General features: G+C 38.3%; 1 protein-coding gene across 3 annotated transcripts in view; it reads left to right on the forward strand.

Annotated features, from left to right (window-relative positions):
• ABCB11 (ATP binding cassette subfamily B member 11) overlaps positions 1-12,237 on the forward strand; it is a 98,985-nt gene that overhangs the window by 25,399 nt on the left and 61,349 nt on the right. For all 3 annotated transcript variants that reach the window (XM_045842402.1, XM_045842431.1, XM_045842465.1), the window contains 4 exons: positions 4,087-4,174; positions 5,278-5,411; positions 7,022-7,193; positions 10,723-10,847. In XM_045842402.1, the coding sequence (XP_045698358.1) occupies positions 4,087-4,174; positions 5,278-5,411; positions 7,022-7,193; positions 10,723-10,847 (519 nt within the window). The remainder of the gene's footprint in view (positions 1-4,086; positions 4,175-5,277; positions 5,412-7,021; positions 7,194-10,722; positions 10,848-12,237) is intronic.

Here is a 12,237-nt window from a genome sequence, read left to right on the forward strand (position 1 = left end):
AAAAAGATGTTCAGCAACATTAGTAGGGGGTTAGGAAATGCAAATTCAAAGAAAAATGAGATATTAGTATACAAGATCTGTCCATAAAGTATCCAGCCATGCACTGTGAAAATGGAGACTTACTGAAGATGATACAAGATAGAACAAACATTGTACATAGGACAATGATACCTTAGTCCCCTTCAAAGTAGGTACTTTGGGACCTAACACAGGTCTCCCAGTTGCCATCAACTTCTCTGTTTTGTTTTCCTGAATCTCATTGCTAGTTTGAAATCTCTTCCCTTTCAAAGGTGATTTTAGTTTTGGGAAAAGCCAGAAGTCACAGGATACCAAATCAGGGCTGTAGTGGAGCTGAGTCACCTGGGTGATTTGATGTTTCGCCAAAAAGCTGTGCATGAGTGGGCATGTTGTGATGAAACTGCCAATCACCAGTTTCCCATAGCTGCAGCCTTCATCCAAATAGTTTCTGCAGAGGAATGTTCAAGCTTAATGCAAAATTTGATGCAGATTTGTTGCTCTACTCGCTCATTTTGAATGCCACAGCCACACAGCACACATGCTCACTCAATGGCGTCTGCCTCCTCCTAAATGACTAGTACAGTGAAGTTGTTATTATTCACACATGTGCATTCCTGTCCACTCTTCTTGGCTTCCAGGTTACACTTATGTTGCACAAACTGTTCTCGTTATATTAATGATGGTTGTACTTTTTCTGGACTGACCTCGTACATCTATCAGAATGACTGAAAAAATAGTGGTAACACCAACTGCTGGTGAGGACATGGAGGAACTGGATCACTCATACCTTGGTGGGGGTGTAAAATGTGTGGCCACTCTGAAAAATAGTTTGGCAATTTTTTAGGAGCTAAACTTGCAACTTTATATGACCCAGCAATTCTACTCTTGGGGATTTATTCCAGAGAAATGAACTTAAATGTAAAAAAAAATAGAAGCTTTATAAAAATCTTTATTTCTAATAGACAGAGAATGGAAACACCCCAGACATCTTTCAATGGATGAGTTAATTAACTCACCTATAGATGTATAAATTGATACATCTATGCCATGGAATACTACTTAACAATAAAAAGAAATGAGATATTTATGAGACTTGAAAGCATTATGCTGACTGAAAAAAGAGCCAATCCCAAAAGGTTACATTCTGTGTAATTCCATTCAACATTTTTCAAATGACTAAACTACAGTGAGAACAGATGAATGGTAGCCGGTGGGTGAGGGAGGAGTGGGGCCAGGTGAAAGCATGTGTGGAAATAAAAGGGCAACACGAGAAATCCTTGTGCTAATGAGAATGTTTTGATTTTGATTAACCAATCTCAACATCCTGACTGTAACATTGTCTTATAGTTTCCCAAGATGTTACCAACGGGGAAAAAACTGGGAAAAGGGTTAATCTCTCTGTATTAGCTATAATTGCTTGTGAATCTATCCTTATCTCAAAATAAAACATTTGATTAAAAATAAACAAAAATAGCTTCCCAGGTAAAAAAAATTGTTGTGGATTCTCTGAAATTAACATCTAGCTATTCTAGAAATATGATACCCTACTGTATGGATGTTCTAGCAACTTTAGCCAGGGACAGGCCATTTACCCATAGGTCAATGTCCCTCACATTAAGCAATATAGAGCCTCCAGGATCCTGAAACTAGGACATGAACACATTTCTGCCAGCTCGTGATGCTCAGTGTAGAGTTGACACTGATGTTCATTCTAACGTGTCAGAGTTATGTCTACAGACCATGGAACCACCAAAACAAAAACTCCTTAGCAAGCAAAGCAACTTGTTGTAATGACCTCCTAGGTATTTTAAATGAAAAGCCTATGGCTTTAGTAAATCTGAAACCTTGAGGTGTAAATTGAGTGATTCAATCTTATGATGCACTTATTTTGTTAGGAAAAGCAAGGTAAGAATCCTCACATATTAATAATTTGTAAAATATCTCTTTCCTTCTAATTGACGTCTCCCTCCCCTCTTCTCTCTTCAACAAATGAGTCAGAGGAAACTTAATTTATTCAAGTAGATGTAAGTTAATTTTGCTGTTAAAAAAAATGTGCCCCTTCTGGGGTCCAAATCACCTGCACAATTATATAATCCTTTCCAGAATTTCAACATCACAAGATCTTCCCACCACACAGATCATGAAGAGTTGGATGTGCAGTCAAAGGAACTAAGCCAACCCGCTCTTTTCCTTCTTGTTAGTTCTTCTGATATGTTTGTCCTGTAGTTCCAGAAATATTCTCAAGTAGTCTCTAAAACAGATAACTTTTTCTTCCCAAGTATAAAATAGAAATGAGTTAACCGTTTATCTCTGGGGTGTCTCAGGAGTGAAAAGAATCATGAACTACACATGTCCTTATTCACACCACTTGGCAGTGACATAATTCTCCTGAACTTGGCCTCAGTAATTCCTGGGGCTGGCTCAGTGCTCAGTTCTCTAAATCCATAGGTTTGTTTATAACCTATGTTTATAAACAAACATCGGTTTGTTTATAACTGGCAGCTGTGTTTTTCATGGCAGGCACTTTATCACCTCTGCTTGGAGTGTCTATAGAATGAATGCACTATGGGAAGTCTAAGTAAAACTTTTTGACAAATGCACATAGGTTTCTGTTTTGGGATAGCCAAATTTCATTTCACAAACAGAAAACTAAAGTATGGACTCCTTTATACATTAGAAGGCTTTACTCATAATATTACATGATAGCTCCATACAGAGATAGTTAGCCTCTGGCTGTGGATACTTGTATATAAGTTTATGTTTTTCTAGACCTTGTTCATTTTTGGGTTCACTTAAATCATCATGAAAAACTGGGAATGTGGTGAACACAAACATATTAGCTGGTTTGGAGATTATCAGAGGTTGACCAAGACAATTATTCCCTTCCTCATTAGTATTTTGAAAGTCAGAGCAAAGTCAAGAGACATTTATTGTGTACCTACAATGTGGAAGATACTGTACTAGGCTTCAGGTGGTATGAGCAAGCAGCTAAAACTCATATATAAAAATGTATTTAATTAAGACATTGAATAATAGTGCAAGGTAGCATAAAATCCATCATGGATAATAGTTTGTTGTGAATAAAATGAATTCTACTTCGATACTTGGTTTGAGTTCAGTAGAGGGGGAGAACATTCAAGTTTGGTCACAAAAGGAAGTCCCGAGAGAATGCAGAAAGCATATTGTGTGAGAGCATCAATGATGAAGATGCTGTTTTCTAATTTTCGAAAGAAATGGACTCCATATCATTTAGCTTGTCCCTGAAAATCAGGATTGTCATCAACCAATATGTTAATTTTCTAATTCTAAAATCCCTTATTTCCTGAAAGAGATCACAGAATAATTGTGTCCTCCTGTCCCTGCTTCTTCCCTTGTCAATCCCAAACCCTGTGCCGCAGCATGACAGTTGTGCTGGAAAATGCTGCAGAGCCTTCTTGCTGTTTCCCACAAGTTCTTTGGCTTCTGCCTTGGAAACTGCCCTGGAGAGTGAAGCTTCCTGGGCTGTAGTCAGCAGGACTATGCTAGTGAAGTGTTTTTCTGCCTCTGTGGCGAGATGACACACACTTTCCTCACAGTGTCACTCTGAGATGGTGGACTTGAAAAGCTTGCTTTGATTCCTAAAGCAGGAAGAGTAAGCCTCCTGATTTACAGCACACACCTCTCTGCCAGGGTCTTTTTAGATACCTGCCTGGCCTTTGAAAATTGTTCTGGAGCTATGATTGCTCCATCACTGCACAAGGAGCCTGAGTGAAAGGGGCCTCAGTGGACAGAGCACTGGGCTGCCATCTAGGGTCCCCGGGCTCCCAACAACTGCATATTCATTACTTCATACCCCTAGCATCTCTGCCTCTAAAACTGAAGGGGGTAGGCATCTTGGCTGTGATTGGTACCATGAGATCTATTCAGGGATTTTGTTGGATTCATTTTAATTCTACATAGATAAAATGCTTTAGTCATATTGAATAGAAACATAAATACACATATTTTAAATTCCTCTGCACCCACAAATTTAATCTTTGGTAGCTTGATTCTACTTGTGAGCCTTAACATTTTCTCTCTTTTTTGAAGGTTGCTGGACATTGAAAGTGAAATGATCAAATTTTCCGGTTACTATGCTGGAACTGCTGTCGCGGTACTTATCACAGGATATATTCAAGTGAGTAGCACCTCTATTTTACTTCTTGATCAACATCTGGGTTCAAAGACATTACAATGAAATATACAGTGTACTCTTCAACTCTTAAGTTATTCAGAAGCCTTAAGGACTACAGTTTTATTTCCCGGGGACAACTGAAGGATTCTTTCCTCAGCTGGAGAGGAGGATACAGCAGCTGTCCAGAGAGATGGAGAACAGGCCTTTGGTTTCAGTGTCCTGTCCTTCTCTGCCCTCCCTACTTCACCCCTCTTCTACACTTAGAAACAGACAGTGTGGAGGTGTTTGTGGATGGAGAGGGAATGGTCTGGAGAAAGCAGGGCCTGAGATTTGGAGGAAAGCAAACTTGACTTCCTTTTTCTCCTTCATTGCTAAAGTCTCACCAAAACAGCATTCCAACTCAAATTCTGTGAACTGAATGTAGACCACATTCTAGATTTAAGGCATGGAAGGGCCTGGAGTTACTTAATCCTTATTAAGGAAAAAGGTATTTCATCTTTTGCTGCCTCCTGTAAAAGAAGTAATAAATGTCTCCAACCCCCATTCACTCAAAAACTCCAGGAAGTTAGTGTTAGTTGAAGAGAGAAATGCATCAGTTTTTCTACTGTGGCACCGGCTGTTTTAATGACAGGCTCATTTTGCTTGGTTGGGGGAAACTTAGCAGATTCCCTGTTATGTCATAACGTTGTCTTGCTTTCTCTGAAAATCATTGTCCTACGCCTGAAAACTATGTATAAATGCTGTTGGCAGGCCTCTCAGGGGAAAAGTTTACTCAGAAGTGGCATGCAAGACTAATGAGTTAAAAGCAATAATTATTTTTGGCACTGTGAGTCAAAAAATAAACTCAATAAGTTTACATCTAAAAGTGGCAGAGCTGGATTCAAACCCAGAGCTCCTGGCTTCCCTGTTCGCAATTGCTCTGCTCACCTCCACTTTTAGGAGCAGATGCCAGTGTTCACACTTAGATTTCCCCAAATGAGGCATTTTGTGAAATACTTTCCTTCTTTTCTCACCTGTTATATTGGAAGTATTTTCTTAGGAAAAGAGAAGGAATGAATGAATATTTTTAACATTGCAATGCTAAATATTCCTTATTCCATTTCCAGATATGCTTTTGGGTAATTGCTTCAGCTCGGCAGATACAGAAAATGAGAAAATTTTACTTTAGGAAAATAATGAGAATGGAAATAGGATGGTTCGACTGCAATTCAGTGGGAGAGCTGAATACAAGATTTTCTGAGTAAGTAGCTGATGGGACATTTTAATATATGTATGACTTTTTTATAATAACACTTTTATTTCTAAATTAGATAACAATTGAAAACCTTCTCAGTTATTTTTGATACATTTTGTCTCTAAGTTGGACTTTTGTAAGTAGCATGGCTTTCTCATAGATAATGTGTTATCAAATATGGTCATTATAGCTTGAAGGCCAGGATGCTACAACATAGCATAGCTCCTTGAATAACTACTAAAATGAAGTATTACAGGAGAGTTAAGAGAAGTAGGGTCATTGGCCTCAAAGGAGAAATTGAAAGATTTCACAATTCAGGCATCTATAAAGACAAATACAATGAAAAAATTTTCTTGCTTTGACTGTTGAGGCAATTTATAGAAACACACAGAAACAAAAAACCAAAAAAATCCACAGTAGTTTGAAAAAGATTCAAACTGAAAAACTGGTTGTAAATCCAGTTTACACCTGAATACTAGTTTGGGTCATTAATAACCCTCTCAGTAATTCTGAATGAGCCCTGAGTAATTAGAACCAGTTCAGAGGAATTAAGCTTTGAAATCCCGTGAAAGATAGTGTGTAGTGTGGTGAAGATAAATGTAGGTTGCATGTTGGATTCCAGCCTCACTCTGTCTCTCACTGTGACTTTGGACAGATGTATAACCTTGCTAGAATACAATAGGTTAATCTCAATGTAATGTCTTAGGTCCTTTTTGGCTATCAAGTCCTAAACCTTGTTTGCTCCATCTAGACAGGGGATTACGGGGAAGTTCCCAGGAACATCAATTTGATGTAACTATAATCAACTAACATTCTGGAGCACTCATTCCATGCAAGGCATAAGGATAGCCACAGAACTCCTAATCTCAAGAAGTTCACAGCCTACTGGGAGGACAAAAGGTGCTAGGGAATAATTAGAGCAAACACATAGTGATTGCTTACTACATCCTAGGCACTGCTGTACATGATTTATTGTGCATATGTTATCTAACCCTCATTACTACACACTGAGGTAGGGTGTCATTATCCCCATTTTATAGATGAGGAAACTGAGGCACAGAAAGCTTAAGTAATTTGACCAAGAAGAGCTTGTGTTTAAATTTAGTGTCTGGCTCTAGGGTCTCTCCGCTTAACCACTATTCTATACTTTCTATAAGCAGAATACAGTAATTATATACATACACATACATGTATACAGATTAGTTATACAACTATGTAAATGCAGGGAGGAAGATATTACTTCTTTCTGGGGAGCTATGGTATGTGAGAACCTTGAGACTAAAAGGATTTAGCAGATATAAAGGAGGGAAAAAGGGCTTTCCAGGGCAGACCAAGGGTATTAGCTATAAAAAAGAGACAAATAAGATGGTTTCCAAAAGCCTTCGCCAATGTTTCATGGACACCAGCTGGGAAAACTGGGTTAAGGACCAATTTACTTGGCTGTGAGGGGAGAGGCTGGATGACCTCCTAAGCTGCAGCAAATTTTCCAAGATGTGAGAGTCTGTTATGTTTCCCAAGGGCAATGGGGTACGAAGAAGAGGAGGACTGTGATTTCTCAGTAGGACATTTGACTTGACCAAATCCATTTGAGTGATCAAAGCCTCTCTTGTTTCTAGTGATATTAATAAAATCAATGATGCCATTGCTGACCAAATGGCCATTTTCATTCAGCGCATGACCACGAGCATCTGTGGGTTCCTGCTGGGATTTTTCCAGGGCTGGAAGCTGACCTTGGTTATCATCTCTGTCAGCCCTCTCATTGGGATTGGAGCAGGCATCATCGGTCTGGTAAGAATGTCTTCTCATTTCTCTCCATGGGAAGGCGCTGGCTGTGAGACATAGCCAAAAATGTAAGCTGGAGTCCCTTCTCCTGTGTATCATCGGTCAACATCTTTATCATTATTTTGATTGATTAATTCTCAGTATCAAATAACATTTCATAGATTAGGGATTACTAATATTTAAATAACAGAAACATTGATGTACTAATAACAATAATATTATTTATAATACATTTATTGAGCATTTACTATTGTGCCAGGAACTATGAGGAACTTTTACACATTATCTATAATCCAGTAATTATATACATATACATACATGTATATAGATTAGTTATACAACTATGTAAATGCAGGAGGAAGATATTACTTCTTTCTGGGGAGTTATGGTATGTGAGAACCTTGAGACTAAAAGGACTTAGCAGATATAAAGGTATAAGGGATTGTTTATGACAATCTTATGAAATATTAATGCCACTTTAAATATAAGGAGTGGAGACTGAGAGAGGTAAAGAGACTTGTCTGGGACTGCACAGCTAGTGAGTGACCGAACAGAATACAAATTCCAGGGAGACAGATACAAATTTCCACCCACTCCCCAAAATGCCCATTGCTTCTCTGGTCTTCCAAGCTCAGATGCTCCCCCTCAAAAAGGCCCAATAAATATACCCATGTCAGTGACAAGCACCTAAGAGATTTCTGCAGTCATGACTGTGCTGTCTATTCCATCTGATCAGTTTCAGAGAGATTACCTGCTTCATTCTGAGCAGTTTCCCCTCCACAGTCTCCGCTCCCTGAGTATGCAGGCCAAGAAACAATGTAGGAATAGAAATTTTGGGTTATTCCAGTTAAAACACACTCCCAAAGATTGAGACATTATTAAAGCTTACTTTTAGAGCAGCCACAATTAGATAGCATGTCCTGGGACCAGGGACACTAATAATTTGCTATAAATGAGGGTAGAATTCAAGTGAAAGCTCACATTATTGAACAACAAGTACCAATCTCCATGATGGTATTTTTCTAGCAAAGTATTGGGTTGGCCAGAAAGTCCGTATTTTTTCCCATAAAATAAAAGACACATTTTTCATTTTTACCAATAACTTGATTGATTTGGATATTTTGAACATGCCAGCTATCTCCCACCTGGTGTAATGTTGATTGTTCTCAGTTAATGTCTTGATTTGATTGCTGCCAACTTCAGTTCGTCTACTGGACTGTGGAGCACCTTCCAGTGAGAAATCTCCAGCATGAAACTTTGCAAACCAATTTTGATGTTCACCAGTCACAGCACCTTCTTCATATACTGTACAAATCTTTTGCTGCATTTAGGTTGTGTTTTACTTTCTTGAAATAATAAAGTATAATATGCCTAAAATGTTGCATATTTTCTTCCATCTTCAATATTGAAATGGCTATACAAAAATTCACCAATTTTGGTAAGTTTCTTAAATGCACACTGATATGACAGCTGTCACAATATAATCTAACAAAATTGTTTTGGATGAAGTTAAAGACACCTATGTGCTACTTATAGAGCCAGGTTACAAAAAAACCCAAATGAACTTTTTGGCCAACCCAATATTCTCTACAATCCACTGGTGCTTTATCCAAATGTTTCCCAGGTAATACAGAGTGACAACAGCAAAAACTTACTCCACTGAACTAGGTCACCACCAGGATCTTTCATCTGGCTTATGAAAGATATGTTTAACTTATCCAAACTTCAGTTTCCTTATCTTAAAAATAAGGATAATACCTCCCAAAGTCATTGTGATGATTTAAAACATAATCCACATTATGCATTTAGCCCAGCAGCAGACACAGAATTAATTACTAAAAAAATTAGTTTTTGTTTTTTCCAATCCACCATATCATGCAGGCTTTGTAAAATGCTTCTCTGCTCAATGCTTTCCAGATGCACTCTTAAAAAGCTCCAGTTTCTGTGGAGGGTCTTCAGGGATTCTGTGAACATTTGATTCAGCATTTTTTCCTACCAAATACATTTAATCTCTTTCTTTAAACCCATAATAAATTAATATTCACACCTTAATGAATCATAGTCATACTTTAACATATAGGAGACCAACACGTGGCCTGGTTTCCATGGTTCAGGCTTAGAGCACAGTTTCTCTGGTCTCAGTGCCTACATGTCAACTTCCTGTAAGTGCGTCACTGATCGGCAATGTGGTAACTCTGCACTGGTTTGTTTTTTAATTCAAGTCTGTGCATGTTTGTGTAAAATGATACAAGCAATTTCACTGGGCTCAGTTAAAAAGCGAAACAAACAAAAAAGAAGAGGCGGAGGGGCAACGTAGGAGGTATTAGAGGTTATGGGTTCTGTTTGCTTTGACTTTTATGCTTACAATAAGAAAGATGAGCATTTGTTAGATATTTCCCAATCTACATTTTTGAAGCTCCAGTATCCATTTAATTGAAATATCCTGAGATAATTTAATGTGCCATTACAACAAAACTGATAACATCCTAGCTACTTAATTATCTTGTTACCATGCTGCCTGTACACACTGGTGAAATAAATTAGACAGGGGCTGGTGAAAACTGCATGTCATCCATAACACTCACATTTTAATGTTGATGAAAATAGCCCCACTTTTTACTTTTCTTATTGTTGCCTTTTCAGCTCATTAAAGTTTTATAAAATGTGGACTTGTGAAATAAATATAATAAAATACTTTTAATTATTTTATATCAGAATTATGCTTAAGATTTTCTTTGCTAAGTGTTTTGCTGCTGAAGGTTTGGAAAAACTTGGAAGATAAACCCTCTTAGTGTGGGTACGGTATATTTTTTAGATTTCTGAATGAGTTGATTTTTCACAATGTTTGCATTTTTCCCCTTCTTGTCTCTTCATCTGTGCCAGAAATTTCTTTGGTGGTTAATTCTAACTGGGACTCAGTCTAAGTCCTATTGTAGAGAAAGTAACTTATTTAATATTAAGGGCAATGTCTTTTTATTTCCTTTTGTAAAGAGCAAAGGTGGTTGAACCCCTACAGCTGAGCGAATATAGTGTGATATTTACCTAAAGCTTTCTCCTACGGAATTACCTCTGCCTCATCACACCTTTGCATGCTCACTACCTCCCTTGTCATTCCATATTCTGACCAGCAGGATTCCTGCGCTGCCCTCTGGCCTTTGCCTCTGTTGTTTGTCTGTGAACTGTGCAATGGTCCTTGGCCCAGTGGCAATGACATGTGACATGATTTGGCTTGAAAACTTCATTACTCTAATGACTGAAACACTCACAGAATGCCCTACTGGAGGCTTAATTCTGTATGAAGGTTTTTGAGGCTGGCTTTTAATACAGCCATTTGGATAGGCCAATAACCAGACACCTGTGGATGAGGCTTAGCATGGGTCATGGACCAAAGTCTTCCTCGGTGAATGCTGTTACAGTGAGAATCTAGTCTTGTATTAACCCATGCCACCTGTTTGCTCACCTAAATGAATCACTGAGTGACAGACTGACCCAATTACCTGGTCTTCACATTTTGTTTTCTTCTTTTGGATTTTAGAGCGTGTCCAAGTTTACTGACCATGAGTTGAAGGCCTATGCCAAAGCAGGGTCAGTGGCGGACGAAGTCATTTCATCCATTCGAACAGTGGCTGCTTTTGGTGGTGAGAAAAGAGAGGTTGAAAGGTTGGTTAATTGAAATGTCTGCCGGAGGCGTGGTGGAGGTGAAAGAGGGCATAAGAGGGATAAATGGTAATGGAAAAAATACAACAAAAGAAAAATTTTTTTAAATGTCTGCCACTTTTCTGAATTTCCTTTATCCTGGAACTTCCCTATTTTTTTGTATGAAGTGGCAGTTTCACCCTGGTCTATGCTACCCCAAGGGAGCCTTTGTTCAAAAGGGAGTTTTTGTTCAAGAGGTAGCTTGGCAGAGTAATGAGATGGATCAAAGCACCATAAGGGACCCTAAGTTAGGTATGCGTTTTGAAGAGGTAAGAGTTGGTAATTTTTAGGAAGCCATCTTAGGTTTGATACTTATTTCAAGCTCTGGTGGGGTGCGTGTACACACACTGTACCACATGCCAGTCTGCCACCCCGTCTGCTGCCGCTAAGGAAAAGTTTTCATGATCTAAAGTGCAATTTCACACATTTTTATTGAACACAATGTGTTTTAGTCAGCTGCTCTACTACACACTCCTTGTAAGGTCTCAAATTGCAATTGAATCAAACATAATTTAGCATTGGTATATTATAGACCATCATTCTAGGAGATTAATTCTTAATGAAAATAAAAACCTAAGTGACCAAAACAACATAGTTGCCAAACAGTTGTTTTTACTTATTCTTCCATTTATCTAGTATTTATTGAGTGCTTACATGTGCCAGGTGCTGATTTTATAAAATAACTGGCAACTTAATTAAACTCTTATTTCATCTGTTATAGATTTAGTATGATGGTGTCATTCTTAATTGCTAGCAACTTCACAAAATAGAAAACAGGATTTATAATCTTTAATTATCCTCTCTTTTTATTTGCTTCTTTTTGTCTTTATTTTTATTGTTGACACTATTGTAGATGTCCCAATTATCTCTTTTGCTTCCCGCCTCCCAGCCCCCACTCCACCTTCCCTCTGGCCATCCCCACACTCTTGTCTGTGTCCATGGGTCATTTGCTTCTTTCAGTTTGTGGAATGAAGTTATCTTATTTCTCATAAAAATTTCAGTAGCATATTTCCTCCATTATGAAATGTATTATCTTGTCTTTTTAAAAAAGATTTTATTTATTTATTTTAGACAGAGGGGAAATAGAGGGGAGAGAGGGAAAGAAACATCGATGTATGGTTGCCTCTTGCACGCTCCCAACTGGGGACCCAGCCCACAACCCAGGCATGTGCCCTGACTGGGAATTGAACCAGCAACCCTTTGGTTCACAGGTGGGCACTCAATCCACTGAGCCACACCAGCCAGGAGAAAGGTATTATCTTCTACTGCTAATAAAATAAGCAGTGTAAATGTTTTAAAAATGTAACAAAAATAGGCTAGACCTTCAGTTTTGTCCCATGAAATGTTTAAAGTT

This window comes from Phyllostomus hastatus, unplaced genomic scaffold, assembly GCF_019186645.2.
Source record: "Phyllostomus hastatus isolate PE091 unplaced genomic scaffold, TTU_PhHast_1.1 phas_contig_1, whole genome shotgun sequence".
Lineage (NCBI taxonomy): Eukaryota > Metazoa > Chordata > Mammalia > Chiroptera > Phyllostomidae > Phyllostomus > Phyllostomus hastatus.